Here is a 23520-nt window from a genome sequence, read left to right as displayed (position 1 = left end):
AAAAAAATAAAGACATCTACAAAATCTAAAAAGACTGCTTTGATGATGCTCTCCAAAGTTACATGGACATTAAGAAACTTCTCAGCTGCAGGAAATATCCGTGCACTGAGTTTTCCAACTGCTGGTATGGTACTCCATCCATTAGGCTATATGTGGTTTTAAAATTATTAAGAGTGGTTCTCAGCCTGTAAGCTGCAGACCCTGTGAGTTCTGGATGTTCACGCACTACTCCTGACAGGCCCAGCAAAAGGCAAGCTTATTGGTCTTTTCCAGCAAAAGGAAAAATTTTCATTTAGAAAAAACAAAGGGAAGACGGGCAGATAAAAAAGTAGTAGTTTAAATCAGTAAATTGCTGCAGACATAAGTAAGGCTCCTTTTGCAATCTAAGTAATATTTTTCAAATAGTATTGAAATGTAACCTGTCATCACTTTGACAATATCCATTAAAAGGAAAACATTTTGTATTTTTAATTATTTAAAATATTTGCAAAGTGTAGTTATGCAAGTGTGAAATATTTATGTAATACTATTTCTGATATATTTTAATGTCATTTTTAGTCATAATTTTCCTAATATTAGCTCAGGATATAAAAGTGTCATATTGCTACCAAATTTTAATATATATTTCCAGTTCTATAAATTCATGAGATAAATTGAAGCTAAGCGGATAAAGTTTACAAAGACCAAATCACAATTTGAAACAAAGATGATTCTGACACAATGTCTTTCGTAAATGTAAATTCTTCTTTTCAAAAATACCCACATAGAATTTGCCTGGCTTCACTACCTTTGACTTACGTTGAAATATGTGCGGAACAAGAAAAAAAGTGCTCTCATTCTGAATAAATTACACTTCCCTGATAGCAAGTTAGAAGATGAAACTGAAAACGTGCTCACTTTTGAGCACTTTGAGATTGGAGAATTATTTTAAATGGAGCCTTTGGGTGTTATTTTCTTGTTTTCCTTCTGTTTGATTGGGGTTTTTTTTATGCCTTAGCCTTGATTCATAAAAAAAAAAAAAGAACAAGGAAGAGGGGCTGTACAATCAGTCAAGACTTTAAATGAAAATTTTTGATGCACAGAGTTGAATTTCTTCAATCTTGATTTTAATATGTCAAAACCTAAATTACGCCAGCTAAACTGTCAAGATGTGTTAGACACACTCTGCACCCATGTGCTCCATGGTTCTTGAAACTGCATTCACTAGTGTAAAGAATACATCTTTAATTTTTATCATAAAATGGTGGCGTAATTTTATTGCTAGCAAATACAAACTCTAATTTTCCAAATTAAGCATACTCAAGAAAATTCCTACCTATAGCACTGCTTTACACACTACTGCCATCTAGCAGTTGCCTGGATTAGGACTAGGTAAATAAAAGCTTTGCTGTCTCTTAAAACAAAATAGTCCCCCCTCCCCGAAGTTTACAAAGCTGTATTACAATCCATTGTATGGATTTTTATTCATACTGACTTAGCCAGCTCTGGAAACGAAGCAGCTGCCAGTTCTACTGCATTTGGGAAGAAGGGCTGTAGAAATAAAGAGGACAGGGCAGGCACGTTCAATTTAAGAGACAAGCTAGACCATTTGCAGGGCAATGTCCAACAAAATTCATCCTTTCCTCCCCCAAAATTGCCAACGCTATGAAGGCACAAATTCAGCAAAAATGCACTCTTTGGTGGTTGTCATTACTTAGCAAGGTAATTTACATAGGAAAAAAATAAACAATCTAACATTTGGCCATGACTTCCAGGACCCCCATCATTTTCTGGTAACAATGTAACTAAACAGATGTTCAATTAATAACCAGATCTTTTTTATTCAAGCAAAAGGAAAACCACAAATAAAGGGAAGGCCAACATAACACAACAAAGTCCCCTGGGTGCACTAGGAAATTAAATTTATTACCACCAGCAGGTCATCTCTACATTTCAATCAAGAAATGTATGTTTACTAACTACACAAAAACTTGCAGGAAGCTCATATTCTTTGTCAAGCTGTGTATTTGTGCCATAAAACCACGACTTGTAGTTCCTCTTGGTCATGAAACAAACTATTAAATATTTTGGAAACACATCAAGTAAATTCTATAAAGAGATGAAATTGTCTGAAGTATTTTTATCATTACTATTTCACGACTGTTGCATATTCATCTGAAAATCCAGATCATACTTTTGAAGATAAATTATAAAGCAGAAAAATAAGAACAGACAGTTTCCTTCAAACTGCTACAAAACTCCCACTGCTCTGGGTTTTCAAGATAAAAGCTGAAATACAGGTAAGCAATAGCTGATAAAGCTGAACATGTAATTTTAAAACATGAAAATAAAACAAAGAATCTACTCTGGTCACAGAGATAAGCTATAAAATAATATTTGCAGGATGTGTTAACGGTATTATTTGGAGAAGTTGAGTCTTGACAGTTAACGTATTTTAGCGTTCTACATCATTCAGCATCCACCTCTGTAGGCCCTGAGAGGCTTCTCGCATACGAGCCGGAGATTAATAACAATGTTCTTTTTGGTATTCTCTTCTGGAAGTTTCTGCATAATTATATTCAATGGAGATTGCTTAGTTTCCAGACCACAAAAGTTTGTTCTGCAAAACATTATTGCAGAATGTGACAAACAACACACTTTACAAACAAGACTTGCTGTGTCTTGTTTTGTTTTTTTTTTTCCTCTTTAATCCACTCTGCAGAACAGTCACGAGGCACATCCTGCTTAATCAACAGCACAGAAGTATCCCCAATATCTTTAAGGTTAATGACTTCTCAAGTTTCTAGGAAGACTTTTTTAGTTTAAAACTATTTTTTTTTTAGCAATGTAAACTGAACAAATTAAAATTAACAGTGAATAACATTTCCAAAAAAAAAAAAAAGAAAAGAAAATCAGGAAAGTCCTAATTCTAACTAAAACTTTCATAACATCCTGAGGGAAATCTGTGCATTAAAAAAAAATATATAAAATTCTATGAGCTTTAGTTTTGTGCCTCTGTGAAAGAACCAGGGATTCACACCATCCCCCAGCCCTCTCAAAAAAAAAAAACAGTGAGAAAGATCAAAAACATGTTTAACAGATATACTATGTCCAAAAAGTGGTAAAAGCTTTCTAGAAAAAGAAAGGTCTAAAAATGTAATGACTGTAAAGTTCAAAGCAAATCCTTTCTACATCCTTCAGGTAACAACCCCATCTTTTTTCTTGACTTTGCCCTTTCTTTAAAGTAGTGGGACATCTATTTTATGCGAATGTACTTAGAAGAAAGTGAAAAGGTTATTAAATCTTCAGTTAAGCAACACCAAGGTGGGAAAGAGAAGAAATAAACAGCAGGTGAGGCAAAGACACAACGTTTTGGAGAAAAATTTAGAATTTTAACAGTACACTATGACCTAAAAGGGAGGAACAAGGATAAACAGAAGGACATATCAACAAGGACCAGAAGGAGACAAGAAAACCTCCTCTCTTACTTCTTTCTCTAGGAAAAAGAGTCTAGCCCTTCAGAAAACATTCTAATAAGAAGGTAAATGAGGAGGCTACTTCCCACAGCGGGAATATGAGCTACAAGCCAGCCACTCTCTCTAAAAAGCAGCTTCATTGTAGATGGACGTGGTGAACACTTCACCTTTCACACACAGTAATGGCAAAAAGGGAAAATGCGTACAGAAAAATCTCAAGTAAGCAATTACAGAAACATTCATGTGTGGTTGAGCAGGGAGCTTCTGAAAAAGCTCAAGTGGAAGAAGGAAGTTTACAGTAAGTGGAAGAAGGGACTGACCCCTTGGGAAGATTACAAGAATGCCGCCAGAGCGTGCAGGGATGAAACGAGGAAAGCCAAGGCCTCCTTGGAATTAAACCTGGCTAGGTATGTCAAGCTCAACAGGAAGGGCTTCTACAAGTATATTGCAGGCAAAAGGAAGACCAGGGAAGTTGCGGGCCCGCTGTTGAATGAAACAGGAGCCATGGTGACGGACGATGCGGAGAAGGCGGAGTTACTGAATGCCTTCTTTGCTTCAGTTTTTACTGCTTGGCCAAGCCCTCAGGAGTTCCAGATTTCAGAGAAAGTAACAGGGAAAGCAGAAGACTTCCCTGGCTTGAGAAGGATCGAGTGAGGGATCAATTAGGTCAATTAGATATTCACAAGTCCATGGGCCCTGATGGGATGCACCCGAGAGTGCTGAGGGAGCTGGCGGAAGTCACTGCTGAGTTGCTGTCCATCATCTTTGAAAAGTCCTGGAGAACAGGAGAGGTGCCTGAGGACTGGAGGAAAGCCAATGTCACTCCAGTCTTCAAAAAAGGCAAGAAGGAGGAGCTGGGGAACTACAGGCCAGTCAGCCTCACCTCCATCCCTGGAAAGATGATGGAACAGCTCATTCTGGGTGTCATCTCAAGGCATGTGGAGGAAAAGAAAGCTATCAGAAGTACTCAACATGAATTCACCAAGGGGAAATCATGTCTGACTAATCTGATAGCCTTCTATGACGGCATGACTGGATGGATAGATGAGGGGAGGGCGGTAGATGTGGTCTACCTTGACTTAAGCAAGGCGTTCGACACAGTCTCCCACAGCATCCTCATAGGGAAGCTTAGGAAGAGTGGGCTAGATGTATGGACAGTAAGGTGGATAGAGAACTGGTTGAAAGACAGAGCTCAGAGGGTTGTGATTAGGGGCACAGAGTCTAGCTGAAGGTCAGTGACGAGTGGTGTTCCCAGGGGTCAGTACTGGGCCCAGTCCTCTTCAATATAGTCATCAATGACCTCGATGAGGGGATAGAGTGCACCCTCAGCAAGTTTGCTGATGACACAAAGCTGGGAGGGGTGGCTGACACACCAGAAGGCTGTGCCGCCATACAGAGAGACCTGGGCAGGCTGGAGAGTTGGGCAGAGAGGAACCTTATGAAATTCAATACGGGCAAGTGTAAGGTGCTGCACCTGGGGAGGAATAACCCCATGCACCAGGACAGGTTGGGGGCTGACCTGCTGGAGAGCAGCTCAGTGGAAAGAGACCTGGGAGTCCTGGTGGACGATGGGATGACCATGAGCCAGCAATGTGCCCTTGTGGCCAAAAAGGCCAATGGCATCCTGGGGTGCATCAAGAGCATGGGGGTGGCCAGTAGGTCGAGGGAGGTCATCCTCCCCCTCTACTCTGCCTTGGTGAGGCCGCACCTGGATCTAGTTCTGGGCTCCCCAGTTCAAGAGGGACAGGGAACTGCTGGAGAGGGTGCAGCAGAGAGCTACCAAGATGATCAGGGAACTGGAACACCTCTCTTATGAGGAAAGGCCGAGGGACTTGGGTCTCTTCAGTCTGGGAAAAAGATGGCTGAGGGGGGATCTTATCAACACTTATAAATACTTAGAGGGTGGGTGTCAGGAGGATGGGGCCAGGCTCTTTTCAGTGGTGCCCAGCAACAGGACAAGAGGTAATGGGCACAAACTTGAGCATAGGAAGTTCCACCTAAACATGAGGAGGAACTTCTTTACTATGAGGTTGGCAGAGCACTGGAACAGGCTGCCCAGAGAGGTGGTGGAGTCTCCGTCTCTGGAGACATTCAAAACCCGCCTGGACGCGTTCCTGTCCAACCCGCTCTACGTGACCCTGCTCTGACAGGGGGGTTGAACTAGATGATCTCCAGAGGTCCCTTCCAACCCTATGATTCTATGATTCGTGGGAAGTATTATGTATTGAGAATTTGTAATTGTATTGAAGGTGTCCTGCAGACCATGTTTTATTTTATATATCATGTCTTCTCTAGGAATACATTTGTTGGTCCTAAGTGGCAGGATTCCTCATAGCTGTTTGAAAAACATACATACTTTATGTTTTATTTTCACAATTCATATACGCTATACCTATATATATACACTCATATTCACATACATACACATATGGTTCATGTGCACAGATATTTGCCATGCATAAAAATGACAAAATATATCCTGTACTTTTATCATAATCTACAAAACAGAATACCCTACTGGAGTGCATTAGTGGATACATTCTTGACAACTGTGTATTTTTACAGTGACAAAAACAATGCTGTGAAAGTGACTACAGCTAGTGGGAGAACACTATGTAATTCCAAAAAAATCCAACCAAACCACCAGAAAAAAACTAAACCAAACTCTCATAGGTAACTACCTGTGCTCTAACTGATGAAGTCCTTCCTCCTTTCAACTTTATGTTCTGTATTTTTATTACATGTTGTACATTTATAGGTAAATCACCTACAAATATAAAACTACTATAGTGTTCTATGATTCAAGTTAACACAAACCTATCAACTTCACTGCTCCCTCCAACAATACAGGATGCAAAAACACAATTAAACTAGTAGTGATAACTTGTTTTGATGTCCTAAAATGTATTTGAACAAATTCACTTTTATAGATTCATCCTCCAGGTTGAAAAAATATACTCTGATGTGAACTATCACCTTATTGAATGAAGGGTTACTTCTGTTGTGCCTTAAACCACAGAAATCCAAATTAAGAATAACCACTAAGTGGCAGTATCTACATGTAAAAAGGAAGTCGTTAGAATCTGTAGGAAAATGTCTCAAAAAGAGACAGTCCTACTTTCTTACACGGAAGTAGCCTTACCTCTTCCTGCAAAAAGTTATTTTGATTTAAAAACAAAATATTAAAAAAAAAAATGCCAACATTTGTAGACCTATCTGCTTGCCTAGCGGAAACCTGAATTCAGTCAAACATTGATATTGAAACACTATGGTTTTAAAACAGCCTTTCAGATCTTGAATGGAATAGAATCAGTGTACTTATTAGTTGCCTGTCATTCTTCTATGCTAAGCCAACCCAGGACTGTGAGCATGTAACCCATAGGGAAGCAACCTTTATGACCTCCATAACACGTCTCATCTGAGTTTTACTTCATAAGGGATCCACTAGAGTAGTTCCTTCAGATCCATCTTCATTTCAAATTGATCTTGTAGAATTTCCCTACACACACTGAAGTTGCAAAAGCAGCATCAACCAGGTAAACAGATGAATGAAGAGGATGAGAACCTACCTAACACCTTACCTAGCACCTAGTGCTTACTAGACTGCCTCAACTAGAACAATCAGATAATGTCTCTCTCAAGAGATGGCCCAAGGGCATAATACCAAACGTTGTCACACCGCTTTGCTAACATGACAAGCTAGGTTTTTTCCTCCCTTTTTTGAATCCCAATGACAGCTCTTGCTTCCTTTTAAGAATATATATTATAATCTTGGAAGAGTAGTTCAAATGGAGAGAACAGAGCAATCACTGGGGAAAAAACCCAGGAAAAGTTTACATATGCTAGTAAAACAGACGTAAGGCTGACGGTATTGTAGAAGTTATAGTTAAATAAATCGCTTCTGCTGAAGCTGACCTTATTGTTTCTATCTAGATTTTGCACTTTCATTTTAGCAACAGGCCAGTGAAAACACAATAGCCAGTTTTAAAATGTTATACCCGTACTTCAAAAATCTCTCTAAAAGGAAAGCAGAAGGAAACAGCAGTTACAAAACACTTAACAATTCAATGTGTATGGAGAATTAATGTCCCATTTGACATGCTGATGTACATATCTCAATATTTGCTCATATTACTTCACTTTTCACAAGATGACTGCTGAAAACTTTAATATACAACTCTACTCATATAAAAATACTTTTTTATGGTAGCTTGTTTGTGATATTGCTCCTAGTTGCACCTAAGATGTAATATTGGTTTCCATGCAGTCATTTTACAATGATCATTTCCTTCATATTAAGGGACTTGGTATGTGTGAACCACACAGAGTATTAGGTGAAATGCTGAGCTCCAAAATCAAACTTATTTTTCTTCCAAGTGTTTAACACGCAAAACGTAATTACCGTATCAAAAACCTACTTACCTATCCACCAGTTTTTTAGCAAATCCAAAATCAGTAAGCTTGATATGTCCTTCTTTGTCCAGTAATATATTTTCAGGTTTTAAGTCTCTGTAAACTATTTCTTTGGAGTGCAGGTATTCTATTGCACAAATAATTTCTGTAGAGTAAAACAGTCCTGTGCTGTTGTTGAAACGCCCCATGTTGCGCAGGTAACTAAAAAGTTCTCCTCCTGGCACATATTCCATTAACATATATAAAAAACGTTCATCATGGTTGGTCCAAAACCTGTAACAAAAATATTTTATTGAAAAAAAAAATTAAAAATCTCTCTGATTTGCTTTAGAAGTAAGGTTTTGTAAAATGATTTCTATTGCCCCAACTATATACATAATTAATTTATGGTTCCTATTCCGCAAATATTAAAACCCCAAGAATCTAGCAGGATTATGTAACAGATATTCAAGTATCTGTCTCAACCTGAAAAGTAAAACGGATACTTCAGGACATGCACTACACAAGCCATGCAAGAAAATCTAACTGATAGACTCCGTTACATTGTACAAAACAGGTCTCTGCTAAGCACATAGTAACTGATTTAGTACACTGTCAGTCCGATAAGACCATTCTTACACACCTTACATTTTAACAAAAGCAATAGAAAAGCAAAAAATGACAGCAAAGCAAGATCCATTTCCGTACCTCTGAATTAACCTAATGATAAGTACCTTCCATTCCTCAGACTGTTGCTTTTAATTTAGGAACTATTACTAGTGGTACATTCATTACTAGCGTGCAGTAAAGAGCAGCTAAGGAAAAAAGAAAATAATTCCATGTGGCTTTCTAATGCTTCATTACAGCATACAGGAATCTTCTCTAACACATTCCCCAAAACTAAGCTGTTTTTCTTTCTACCCACATCAAATAACTCATATATCACACACTCAAATGTAACTCAACTGTTAAGAAGAAAATAAGTATCTGGTAACATCTTGAAGAACATTCTACCTTTTTAAAACAAACAGTTATCCCCATTACTATGATAATAAATAAAGAACACTATCCCTACCTACTTTATTGATACAAAAACAGAAGTTACTTTAGTTTCTAGCTAGTAACTGCTTCTGCAGTATCACAGGCATGGAAAGATCAAACATTTTTTTTTTCTTCCTTCCCTCTTTCTCTTTTCCTTCATTAGCTGATTCCTAATCAAGGCACAGACTCTCAAGAAAGATAAGCAGAGCAAACTGAGCTCCTAACCCAGGAGTGACTTTTGCTCAGTAAGATTTTCTTGATACCAGCACTGAGGCCAACCAAGAAAATAAGACAGAGTATGAGACATCAGCAACTGTTCCTCCATTCCTTCAAAGTCCTGAAGAAAGCAAAGCCCAGACTTTCCTTTTGCTTTTATGGCACTATCTCCCTATCAGAATCACCAACATCATTAATTGGCTATTATGTTCAGAATATCTTTATCAGCTATGTAAAAAACACTCTTGAGATGTATTTTAAAGGAGTTAGGCAAAGTTGCACCTACAATAAACAAAGGAGGAGGAACAGGAATAGGTAAAACAAAGGAAACCACATATTTAAAAAAAACATCCACAGGGGAGAGAAAGGGCAAAACCTGACTAACAATACAGAGGAAAAAATGGAAGACTTAGACCATTAAAACACAGTATTTTTGCTGGAATTAATTTCTTCGAGAACAGAATCTTAAAGGATTGTCTATAAACAGAAAAGTAGATACATTATTTGGAATGCATGAAAAATAGCGAAATAAAGAACTTCAATATTTCCAATAGAGATGGTGTTTTAATACACAAAGGGAAAATATCACATTAGCTGTGATTAGAATAATAAGCATGATGTCATGTAATTTTATAATTCAGCTTCATGACATGAACTTTGGATGCCACTGTGAACACGTACAGACAAATAACCTTTTTTTAGTTTATGGGACTGTAAGACATGGTTGATTTTTATTAATTTTGTTCTCTTGAAAAAAAAGATTCAGGACCTCCCTACGTGCAGGAAAGGCATTTCTCAAAAGTAAGAGGAAAAGGAAAAAAAAAGAAAAAAGTCTTTATATACAGGAAGATATAGGAAGGAAGAACACCATAAATACGCACCATTACTTTAAAATTCTCCATCATGAAGTGCTAAAAAAAATACAATGTTATGCTGCAGTGACACATATTTCTTGTTTTGCAACCAGAGGAAGATACTATCCCTGTTCAAGGAGGTGACACTAACTGAAAATATAAAAAGCAGATCATGTAGATAACACAGTTCAAAGGCATTAAAGCAGAACCATAGAATTTTTTTCCCCCTTTTTGCTGATCAATTATTCACAAAGAATTAATGGAAAAGCCCCATGTACTGGGGAGGGGAAGAGGCAGCTGAAAAAAAAGCTGTTAGCCACACAAAAAGCAGCAGACAGTTTTATTTCTCATATAGTTAGTGATAATCGTCCATGAATGCTTGTTTAACCTAAAGCACACAAACATTAACATGACTTAAAATTTAACTAACTCATTTCAGCTACGTTACTTGGAGTCTCCTTTGCCAAGGGACAAAGGCAGCACACGGACATGATGCAGCACCTCCTTGAACACGTCAATGGAAAAGGCAGAGCACTAGATGACAAGAAGAGTGTTTGCCATGTACAGAAGTGAACTTCCATTTGAATTGTGTCCTGTCTTTTGTAATTTTGAAAATATGACGTTTTGGAAATAAGGCATGAAGGAAATCCAAGAAAACTTATCAGTTTGGATTTTTGATCGCTTCTGTATGGACACAAACCCTCACATCCCTGTCTCTGACTTCTCACCCAAGTTTCTGTATTCCCTCACTTGCTGCCCTGTTCCAGATGCACAGACGTACTAGGTTGGTTTAGGTTTTTTTTTTGGTTGGTTGGTTTTGGTACGGTGTTGGTTTTTTTTTTTTTAAAGAACATATGTACCTAGATATACATATAAAACCCTGTTCCCCCTGTTCCGTCCATATTTTAACCAGTCTAACCAGATGTACTCAGCCTCTCCATCTTGCTTCCTGCATGCATCTCAAACTGCACATATCCTAGAACTCATCTTACTGATACTATGCCACACGCAGGATTTCTGAACACTGGCTGGAAACTAATAGCATCATGATGCTGGAAAAAGCAACAGCACACCAGGGAAAAAGCCTTCTACCGCAGGGCTCTTTCCATCTTTCAGATGACTACCACGGTTTTGCCTCTTCTTTTCTCTCTGATACTTTCTCAGCCCTGGGAGGAGGCTGTACTCCCTGCAGCTAGAGATTAACTAAGGCTAATTTTGTCTAATTTTATGTAAAACTGACTAGGGCAGGTAAATGCAAAACAAATCTTGGTCAATGGCCCTGTATCCATGCATGAGAAAACATAAATGGAAATTAACTGTGCAATTACCTACAGATTTAGTTATCCCATTAGTAAATACGGACTAAGACAGAAAAGGTGCTGTGCTGCTGTGCACAGAACAGTACGATGTCTTCTCTTCTTAAAGGGATCATTAGAATAATCATAATCCCACTAAAAAAAAGTATTCCTCAGGAACTGTGTTTAAATCATGTTTCTCAACAGATTCCATTACTTGGCCTCAAATATGGGAATAGCAAAGCCCAATGCTGCAGTCATTTAAACTCTAAAATTAGAGTTCGCAAAAGTGAAGTTCACAAAAGTTGTCAAAAAGAAAATACTTATGCCTAATTCTATCTTTATCTAGATATCTACAGGAAATACATATATATAAAAATACTGCTTTTCTCACCATTCTAACATCAAGACTCATTACAGAAGTAATTTTAATGAGCCAATCCTACCATTTCATTAGTATTTTCCCCTAACTTAAGAAAACTCCTCTTCTGCAGTATGAAAATAAGAGATAGAGTAAAGCTATAAAAGTGTAAAAGTGAAGCTTATAATAAATTATTGCTTAAATGTTTAAATTATGCCTCTTGATTTTAAATTCTTGATTCTTCTATAAGTAATATTTTAGTCTGAAGTCCATTTCAGTCTGGATTATGTAATAGAAATTAAAAGCTTGGTGTTGGTTAAGTACATAACAACTTGCAATGAGACTCTGGAACACTTTAACTGCACTCTATATATGAGTTAAATGAATTTAAAAAATACATCAACTTACAATCTGATCAAAAATGGGTGGTTGACCTCTTTCAAGACTGACTTTTCATTGTGCACATGTTGCTCTTGCTTCAGTCGAATGACATCAGGAATGCTCATTACTTTCAGTGCAAAGTAACGTTTGGCCATTTTTTCTTTCACCAGATGAACACGCCCAAAGGTACCTGTGCCTGAAAAGTCGAAGAAGAAATATCAACTTATTGTAGAAAAGAAAAAAAAGCAAAGGTAATTTACTAAATTAAAGCCTACAGGAACTCAATTCCTGGTTTGCTTGGGCTTTTTTCCTCATCAGTATATCAGTATTACATTTTTTACCTGTTTTCACACAGTTTTTTTTATTGGGATTTCACAATTTTTATTGATAATGATTTAATAAAAATAATGGTATTGTGATACTGCCGCTCTTTGGATAGATACTGGAAGTATTTCTTGCAAAGAAGAGACGTGGTCCTGAGAAAGGATAAGGGAGATGTACAAAGAAAATAAGTATGTAATGTATAAGATTCAAATATAACCAATATAAATAAAACAAGCAAAACTGTTTCCAAGTGCTGAAGAAAGGCTGGGAAACACTCCCTTAAATTTCAGAGATTAGTTTTAATTTAGATTGGGCATGGAGGGGTGGGATAAGCTCAAAAGTAGCATTCAGCTTATTATATTCACAGTGTGTGGCATAAAAGAAAAAAAATAAATCATCACTGACCAAGAATGTAGTGTTCAACTGTAATGGATTTAATAATTCCTCAACACAAACACCTACTTAACTTTCCATACGTTATTTATTAAAACAAGGTAGCTAAAAAAAATAAATCAATCAGCGTTTAGAATGTAAGAACTCATAAGACGAAGAGTACAGAATATACAATTATGACAACAACAACAACATTTAAAATATTCATCTACCAACATTCAGTGGCTGCGAACCGCTGTCTGCAGTTATTCAGGTGAGGACATTATTGCCTTAAATGTGCACAGAGAGGTGAAGTGGTTCAGTAGGATAAGGGAGCGAGGGGAACAAACACTTAAAAGTTGATGACCCTTCTGAAAACAAATAATAAAAAAAAATCTGCTTACAGCGCTAGATCATTATATTAGACGGAGACAGTAGATTTCAGGCACCCTTTTTTAGAGTTAATGTATCCCTTTTTCAACTCACTTAAAAATATAAAAGGAAAACAAAAACATATTTTCTTTTAAATAATGTAGTACGCATTTCTCTATTCAATACAGTAGTCATTATAGTTCCTTTTAAGTGCATTGCACTCAAGACAATTATATGTTTTTTTCAGTTTGAAATGAAAGTTAAAACGAGCACATTTAACCATGCTGCTATTTGTACTGCAGCGTAGTGTTATACATTTGAAGATGAACGCACATTTCAGCTCATTGGGTGGTTGTGCATTGTTTTTTCCACTCATTAAACAATGCCATGTAGGTTCCATTCGAACAGTACACCAGATATTTTTAATCCTATTCTCTGACAGAAATATGTGCCCCTAAAAGGATGCTTGGCATTCAAACCAATTGCCTGATTTGTAAAAGGTCACTCTCTTATTGAGAAAAGCCTTCCAAAAAAGTCAAAATCTTACATTTAAACTCATAATTTTCCCCTTCTTCGCACATACTCTAGGAAGGCAGCCTGTAGACCTATTTCAGTATTATTAACTGGTATGTCAATTGATTTCAGATTGTGCTGACCAGTTATGATCAATCTATACTACAAGACAATTTTCTAAGATGTATAGTGGGTGCAGGGAGATGAGTATATATGTGAGAGGAAATAGATTTTTGAAAGAGGTGCAGGGGGTAGAGAGACCAAAGAAACGAACATCCCAAACTGCATTACTTGTGGAGGGGATTAAAAACAAGGGAGTTTTTGCCTCTAGTAGTTTCAAGAAGCTTGAGAATTTATAAAAATAAAAAAATATGTTTGTTTTCTGTATGTGTATTCTCACTTAAAACATTTACATTTTATGTAACAGTTATTCTTTCCAGTCAGTTGTAATAGTGTTTAAGAGCATGGCATTTACTAAAAAACAAGACAAAATACTCATATTATAAACCAGAAGCTAACAACTTCAGTAATCCATTTTTATGGAACTCGCAGCTCCATCACCAATACACCTTTCAAAACCAGTTTACGAGACAAAACTTCTCACTACACAAACCCACCAAGGATTACAGTTGTCCGAGCACCAAAGATTCTATCAAAGCAGTTTTACATTCCCATCTGTCCTGAGTTACAGTTCTTTAACCAGGAAAACTGTAAACAGGTCTCATATAAAGCCTGCTGTTATAGTAAAGTAAGCCACCAGGTTACTCTGGAAAATTTATCATGCAATTAAATCCTTTAACAATGTAGTCACATTAGATACCTGTAAACAACCCTATTTGCACAGGGATGGGCTTCTGCACTGAAAAAAAACCAAAACAAACATACCAAAAAAAGGCCTGAAAGCTTCCAAGCTGAGCCATCTGTTCAAGCTACTTAAAACATTTAATATTTACATCTATATTGAATGCATAGACAAAAAAAACTAACTTAGGTTATTTCAGAATTAAGAGATGAAATTTAAGTCCTGAATAAAACCACTGTCAAGAATAACTGTAATTGTACTGCATACTGAACCTAAAAATCATCTATAGCTTTTAAGACTTCCAAATGTGGACTCGGGGAAATTAACAGTATCAATCCCATAAGTAAATGCTGGTTTTATATGCATTTTGATACCTGTATGGACTAAGTGCTTCCATAGACATATTCAACAAGTAAATTCGAAGAGAACACATACCTAATTTTTCCTAGGTCTCTAGTGATCTCATGTTTCATGACTTGTTCTACTTGTCTTAGGAATTTTTATTTTAGAATGCTTAAGTTTTTCCTTATGCCTTTATTGGTCTAACTTCACAAATGGTGCTGCTCAGAAATAATAACAGTAATAATAATATCAATCACAAGTTCTATCCATTTTCAAAGAAGGGCCTGTCGGGGACTTATTTAGCAATAGTTCTAACTTTGGAAACACGGCCTCTTTAAAAACTTCTCTGCCAGGAACAGCAAAGCCTGGCAGGCTATTCCAGAATAGTGGCAAGCACCTAATCTAGAGAGCCTCCGGTAAAACCAGAAGACCACACAGACAGGCGAGAACATACAACCTCCCTAACCAGTTTTATTGTTGAACTGATTGCAGGCAGTCTTTTTTCAAACATCTTTAGCTCAATTTCAAGCAGCTATGGAAATTAAGAAGACAATGCAGACCAAGAAGGCATGTAACATTTGTTTTCAGACATCTCTTCTCATAATACGAATCTTCTCCCATTCAAGTTTTCTCAGAAAATCCATTAGGCCTACATCAGTTGGTAGTGACAGTACCCAGACACACAACCACCACCCTTCCAGTACTTCTGACAAACAATATGCTCTCTTAAAGCCCTAAAGAAAAATAACAGTGATATTCTGGAATTTGCTTACACTGTTTAAGCTGTTCAGTCAAACTCCTCTCACTGCAAAGAGAAGCAAACATGGCGAGTACTACATATTTTTTCAACCAAGGAAAAGAAAAAGACTACTTTAATCATATGGGGCCATTAACAAGGGGAGCAGGGGAACTTGCTGAAACTTAAAAACAGTTGTATAAAGTATGCAAATGAGGTTTAATATATGCCTTTGCACAGCCACATACAGGACTAATTGTTGAGCTTTTTTTTTTTTTCTTTTTTCTTTATGCTTAGCCAGACAACCGGATAAAGTTTGCATACAAAGATGACTACAATGCAAATATCTCACTTCAAACTTTTGGTCTGGATCTCCTGCTCATGCTTTTAACTATTTTTGCAAGTATTTTTAAAATTCTCTTCCTTGCAAATGGGGGACAGGAGGGAAGAACAGGATGGGACCTGATGGTCAAGATGGGAGGTTGCAACAAGGTGTTGTTATGGTTGTTTTGCACAGTCAGGAAAATCTGTTTTATAAAAACAGGTCTTGTTGTGACTAGGCAGAAATTCTGCCCCTCACATTCCTGGAAAGAAAACTAAAAAACTGAAGCAGCAAAGTGGCAGCGTGTAAAATGGAGGCTCAGTTGCATAAATTAGAGGGAAGGTTTTTGGAAGCAGAAAAAGGCAGCAATACTAGTCTTCTATCAAAGTACTTCTGCCTCCTCCTGCCCGCAAGGAAGGAGGCATTAAGCTCGTGGAATAGTTTCTGTTAATCCTCATGAAAGAATTGTTCAATTTTTTGCCCTGATCACCCCAGAGCTCAGCTGTATGAACCGGCTAAATCTGACCTTCTGTGACAGATAAGTAAACATTCCTTAGGATTACCTTAAAAAAGAAACATTCTGTACTTGCCCATCTTGAACATAATGAGAGGAAAAACAGATTCGTTTGCAGATTTGCACAATACTCTACTGACATTTATTTAACATCTAGTTCAAACCAAGAGAACTTCAGGGACCGTGTACTGTTCTACATGAGTCCTGGGACCTACCAAGTACTATCCTGCTAAAGGAAGAGCAATGGCTACACACACGCGTATTCCTACCTGTCTCTCCTTATTATAGCACATAATGCCAGAGTTTTAGAGCAAAAATGTGCTTACATCAAAAAATTATACCTCGTGAAAACAGCTGTTATTAGAAAGTCTGAAGGAGGATTTGTCTTTTATTTGTGCAGTCCCCTTCTCCCTGCTCAGGCATATAGCAAATGAAGGTTTCTGGCCATCAGCAACAAAAGCAAGTGAAGAGCGCCTGTGGTATTTGCAACACGCAACAATTCAAGATTTTCAGGACTAAACGGGCAAACAAAATAAAACATGCAAAATGCTAACCACTAATCCAGTCTAATCTGTTTACAACAGAAACAATAAAATTTTTGGATCCCTTTGCAATTTAATGTGGTTGCAGAACATGAAGGAACGCCAGCAATCTTCTCTATTAGGTAACCTTCTCATGTTAAACACACACAAAGGAAGGAGGCCAAAAACTGTAGAGGACCAGCTTGGCCTAGGTATCAAACGCAAGAAGGGCATTCTCAGCCTTACAAAACAAGCTGGATTCCCTAATGCCATGCCAAAATACCATAGCCAGTTTCCAGGGTTTTACTCTCTTTGAAGCCTGGTAGAAAAGAATAAAGAGTGTGGGAATATTTCTGATGCAATTTTAGATACTTTTGATGCTAGGAAAACCAATCCTGCAACTTTTGATCAGCTAAAACAATTGAGTGAGTAGTCATGTAGTGACTATTTTGCTATTGATGTAGGTGACTAATTTAATGCTCAGTTTGCCTCTTTATTTGTTCCCAGTAATTAGGCCCAGCTGTTCCAGCTTCCCATTCTTCTAATCCCCAGCTCTTTCTTAAAACGAAGTTTGCCTTGCTCAGATAGATACCATATGTTTTAATGAAGAATAAACTAGGTCATGTGAGATCCATGACCCTGAGGGCTGCTTTCTGAGTCCCAAAGGGGTTGGTCTTGACTTCCACAGATGCCTACAAAAAGCAGCAGATGTATTTACTTTTATTTACAGTTAGAAGAGATATTTTGTACTGTGCCACATATTAGTTTTTATTGGTAGCTACAAGCACAACAGACTTAATTCTGTTGAATATCAGAGATAAACTAAGTGAATTGTATCAGATTACAAACTCACTACTGAATGTCAAACTTGGCTGCCATTTAATCTGTTTCATTTTGGGACAGAACTTGAACAGCCTAGCAATAAATATCTTAAAGAAGGGGAACAGGTTGTCAATAATTCTTGACAAAGAAGGGGAAGAAGTGGCACAGCAAAGGAAACCAGCCTGCCCAAATAGACTGGTAATCTGAAGATTAACGCTTGAGAGAAAGATATTGGGAAACCACATGACACGAATACCTGTAGGCTTCTACCACAGAAGACGTGTCTGGCACATGAACAGGGCAACACAGAACGAGGATGATGATTTTGGACAACACAGTAGCCAAGTTTACGTTTTTTTTTATTTTTCAACCCTTAGACCAGTGTCAACTGCAAATGGCTTGCAGACTACCACTCAACCTTCTCGAATTGTATCTTTGCACTGTTCCACAAACCAGCTCTGGAGTGCTCACCGTAACTCTTAGACCACTGCTTCTATACTTCTGTACCACTCTAGAGGGTTCTAATCTAAACCTAAAAAACATGCCAGAGAAATAAAAAAATTTAGAGGAGGTTTTACAGGTTTCCTATAGATCTGCCTAGAACTGCATATCTCATGCTATTGAATATAAGAAGTGAATGTCAGACGATACTTTTGCAAAGCTTTTGTATATCCTTCAATCATCATATATCTGATGAGACAGTCTTATTAAAAGAGCTTAAAAGCATAGAAAATAGAGATGCCTCGTGTAGTGTTCACCATGTGCAGCTCTGCCAGACCAGCTTGCTTCTATAACATTGTTCATTCATCCATTGTGCTATGATTTAGTTTACACTGGGACAGAGAAAAAGTCTTTCTACTTAGCAATAATGTGAAATACTACAGAGCAAGAAATATGCCCGCTACATTCCAGGCATGATCATCGCTCTTCAGACTACCTGTCCCAGAAATTTTATTGCCAGTGGCATACCAGTAGTTCCCTCTTCTATTTTAGATTCTAGCCTCATCCCTTGTCAATCCATTTTTCAACTGAAAGTTCAGTATCATTAATTCTTTATCACAGCCCAGTTGAAGTTGAAAAGAAAGTAGCAATGCATGGTTGAAGCACAGCCTAGCTTTTGACTCAAAAAAGCCGCTGTAAAAAATTTCCCCCTTTTTGCTGCTTCCAGATTCCAAAGACGTGACATATTTTCAGGTTCTGTCTTACTGGGTATACGAGGAGCCAATAACAACACACCACTAAAACTACAGTTAACAATCTAGAATTTGGTATATTCTCTTCAACTTGCACAAGATTTGATATGCCAGAGAATACCAAGAAATTGTGTCAACAACTTATGTTGTTGACCCACCCATTTAAATCTTTCTGAATTACAATCCTTAAGAATTAAGAACATAGAAACACCAGGCTAATTAATACTCATCAGTCAAGCTTTCTGTTTTTCATAGTTCAGAGACAGGTTCCTGATTTCCAAAAAGCGCCATTCAACAGAACATCCATGACAGGAGTTCCTTTCTAATTCCAGATAATTTTTTTTTTTTGGCTCACAATGTATCGGCTCTTTACAAAAATACTGTAAATATCAGAGTGTCTTTAAACAAATTAAGCAGAATCCTTGAAAGTTCTTCCTCTCTCTTTATTCTTTATTTATTTATTTTGAAATACCAGGGACCAATAAATAAATGAGACTAGAAAGCCACCAGTCTCCTGGTGATACATGACCCTTAATCCTTTCCATTTCTAAACAGCTCTTAGAACACTGAATTTAAATACATGTCCATGTCCCTTCACAAAACTTTAATATCCACAAACATCAGAACAATTTTTATAAAACTGGTGTTTCCCCACTTGTTTCTTCGATGGTATTTTTGTAACTCTTCCCATGCCTTCCACTACCTGTGATTTGTTACATGTTGATGTAAAGAACGTGAACAGATGAGTAGATGAAGTTTTTCCTCCATATTGAAAATAGGACACTGCAAAGTCATTATTAGTCCTACTTTTACCTATTTAAATATTGCACATGAAGTGTGATGTCTCAACTGCAGAATTGTAAAGATGTAAACATTTTACAAAAACAGCTCAAAACCTCTAAAGATGTACTCCTTTCGCAGCTAGAAAACTAAGCTCTGTACTGCTTTTGCTGAACTAAATTTAGTAGGCCTTTTGAAAAACAGCATTTTAAATGATACCAACCCCTGATAAAAGTGTATCAATCTGTATTGACCCTATTTTAAAAATATCTATGGTCTATCACATTTTAAAAGACAAGCACACATTTAAGCTAAGGATCAGGTACCTGTCTCGCTAGCAACACATTCCAAGTTAAAACACTAGAAAGCATTAAATTATATATTTAATCTAATAAGAATTTCAGGTAAAGTATTATCAAAAAGTGTCACTTGTTAATAGTTGGAAAAGAACCTGTAAATTAGAAAGTACAGTAGCAAGACAGGCCATCTTTATAACTTTTAAAAGTTGTAAAACATCATTCAAATCCTAGTCACAGAATTGCATCTTTCAGGTAGGGAGAGATTAAAACAACTGTGTTAACTGAGACCTTCTTGGAATGCAAACATTAAAGAGAAGATTTGTGTTGTGTTTCCCCCCCCCCCCCCCCCAAAAAAAAATCTCACAAACAAAAGTCAGACATACAAAACCCAACATCTAGCCACCTCCTGTCCATTAACTGGTGCTCAAAATTCCCATCAAGTTTAGAGTAATTCTGCATTGTTTCTAAATGAATTTGTGCTCAAAGTTAATATTTTATAATTGCTTTAATTATTTTTTTTCTTTAAGTGTTTAAAAACACTATGAAACAGCTTCCTTAAAATGAAACCTAAAACAAATTGATGGACATTTAGGCTAAAAGTTACTATTTTTAATTAAAGTGTATTACACTTTTGCTTACCACAAACAAAGTAATGCATGAATGCATCGCAAAGTAACTAGACTCAGGCAAAGAGAAGGAAAACCAAAAAGATGAGTCTAGTATTATTCTAGGTATCATCACATCCTAGGTTTTAGGCTACAAGATTCCTTTTGATTGTTTTAAGAAAAAAACCAAACAAAAACAACAAAAAAAAACCAAAATCACCGCCCTTCTATCACAGAAACATTTTATATTACAACCCAAAATGATGAATCCTGATCTCTCTTCACATACTGTTTAATTTGGGTCTGCTGTTGTGAATACATGTCTCCTACTTCTTGAGTTCAGATTAGTACTACATTCAAAATTTTGAACCGCATGTCCCAGAAGCAGTCCAAGTCAAAAGGGATTGACGTCTAATTTTCTATGAAGACACATAACTTGCAGTTTATCTCTGGCAGTGCATAAAGAATCAATTCCAGTAAATCATCAATACACCATTTTTCTCTTACTCTACTATGATGACGAACTAGAAGTGCTTCCCAGGGTAGAAGAAAAATGTTTAGAAAAACAATGGTGAGAAAAACCTATGCAGGGACATACTAAGTTGAAAAAAACCAGCTCTGTGGCTAAGTTTAAGTCCCACAATCAAATCTTTACTGAAGATGATACTAAGGCTTCCTCTCTCATCATCTGTCAGCACGTCTATCTTCATCTTCAGTTTCCCCGTTTACAGGAAGCATTTACAAAACTGATTTGGCTAGCTGCTTTACTCAAATTCAGCATGGAGATATTTAGTTTGGTTTTCCACAAAAAAACCACCCAAAACAATTTGCTGTGTCACAAAGTCAAGGGCAGACTTAAAATCTTTTCAAGTAACTTCCACTAAAGGAAACAGTCGTTAAGTTCTTAAAAGCTTAAAATAGCACCTCAATAGAAGATACACCGCAGTTCAGGTACTTAACAGATTGTTCCAGGAGCTTTTGCTCTGTCGATTGCTACAGTTAAACATATTAGGCCCTATATGTTGCTGCAAAACTACTGTATGGACAAAGCTTATACCCAAAGAAAACAGAAAACCTTAAAATAAAGTTGACCAGCCAAACAACTACAAAATATGGCTGTGCCCAAAACTCATGTTCTCATCCAAGAAAAATAAATAAATGTAACATTTGATGACTAAGAAACAATTACTTACAAATGCAATAATCCGTGAATGATTTAAAGAGTCAGAGTCACTTTGTTCCACAGAAGTTAAAGCTGCATAGTATCTGATAAAGATCAGAGATACAGGCAGCAGCATGGGTTGAAACCTTAACAGCAGTCCCCTCTGAACTATGTGAGGCTAAATAGAGGTACTTAGTAGGTATCTAAAACCCGATTACCCACCTTCCTTTTCAGCCCAGAAATATGTGCCTCTACACACTTGCAGGATTTTTACATAATCAGCATATTTTTTTCTGTCCCGAAACTCGGCTGTTGAAGATTTCTTCCTTTGTTTTCTCCAAAAGAACTACTTGATGCAACTAAGTCCCACATTAATGCAAAGAAAGTATCAGGCTTAATATCTTGACTATGTCCTTCTAAAATGCAAACAAAAAAATCTTGTTAAAGTACAAAGGTTTATTATTGCTGAATGAATGTAATAAAAAGCCACATTGTTTGTACTTGACCGATTTCCTCCTTCACCAGTGCTGGACAGAAGCCTTTGAGGGACTGGTACCTCCTATAATACGTTCCTTTCAATTACATTTCACTTCCATCTTCATCTAAAGTAGTGCTAAAGGAGAAGCAAATCATGGGGGAAATTTCACACAGTGCACAAAAACTGTATTTTTAAATACTTTTGAAACAGATTATCTATTCACTACTTAATATGGCATTTCTGCAATGCTGCTAAAGTATAAGAGTGAAGAGTAAGTTATGATGAAGAGCTCCTGGATGAAGACAGATCAAAGACTGACTTTACTTAAATGCACTCAGCATGTTTTAGTTCTCTTGTATGGTTCGGGAAAAAGCTAAATAGGCAACTAGCAGAAAACTGTTCAAGATCACCTATTCCTGCTATTTTGTTGTTACCACAGAAGGCCTGAGTCCAGAAACACACTTGCATATGTATTTATGCACAACTATACCACCAAAATTGAGATTTAGCTAGAAAGGCCAGGTTGAAATCAAGATACACTAATATTCAGAAAGCAAATTCTATCAAATTAGCAGTGATATTAAAGCTCATACCTACTTTTGCAGGTTTTTTAAAAGTTTAACCTTTTTTCACTCAGATTTTTGACTTTCATTTTTAAAGTTTCACTAATGTAGAGCTAACTCAGGATAGCAAAAGGAAAAAAAAAAAACCCAAAACACTTCTGGACATTCACATTGAAGACAAAGCCTGTCCACTGAGTAGTAGTTAAAGACCTCAAAGTATCAGAAAGTTCGTGGTTCACATTCTACCTTCAAATCTTAAGACTGATATTTTTGAAAAATGACAAACTGGAGCTCTTTCGTCTTTCAAAGATAGAAGATTACCACACAGGACCATGTAGCCCCATATAATTTCTTTATGGTTGAACATTAAAAGATACAACAGATATATATCCTGAAAGGCTGACATTGTTCTTGGCCTGTTGCAATTTATGGTGGGAACCTATAAAAAGTGTTTTTACAATAAAAAAAAGGCAAAAAATGGAAGTAGTAAAGTTGCAGGCTAACAGTGTACAAGCAGTAACTGACCATCTTGTTTGTTATCCAAACACAAGCTGAGGGATGAATTTCTCCATCTTTTAGGCAAACAACCAACAGACTCCCCAGACACTCTGAGTTGGACCTTCCTCACTTATTACAGAGCTTACCTTTGGACCAGTCAGGTCCTTTCCAAGTCAACAGAGGGGAAAAAAAGGCACTTCTATATTCAGTTGAGCAGTTTTACACATCCGATTTATGAACCCAGAACTACCTATTTCCTTCTGCTGATTATACCGTAGTTCTACACATGTAGGCTTGATAGTCATTT

General features: G+C 37.0%; 1 protein-coding gene across 2 annotated transcripts in view; it reads right to left on the bottom strand.

Moving 5' to 3' along the window:
* Positions 1-23520, bottom strand: part of PRKX (protein kinase cAMP-dependent X-linked catalytic subunit) — a 57699-nt gene that overhangs the window by 15316 nt on the left and 18863 nt on the right. For both annotated transcript variants that reach the window (XM_074607047.1, XM_074607057.1), the window contains exons 2-3: positions 12023-12191; positions 7878-8141 (exon numbers count right to left, since the gene is read on the bottom strand). In XM_074607047.1, the coding sequence (XP_074463148.1) occupies positions 7878-8141; positions 12023-12191 (433 nt within the window). The remainder of the gene's footprint in view (positions 1-7877; positions 8142-12022; positions 12192-23520) is intronic.

This window comes from Larus michahellis, chromosome 1 (genome assembly GCF_964199755.1).
Source record: "Larus michahellis chromosome 1, bLarMic1.1, whole genome shotgun sequence".
In the NCBI taxonomy this organism is placed as follows: domain Eukaryota; kingdom Metazoa; phylum Chordata; class Aves; order Charadriiformes; family Laridae; genus Larus; species Larus michahellis.
Note: the sequence above shows the minus strand (reverse complement) of the source record. Positions and strands in the feature narration are given on the sequence as shown.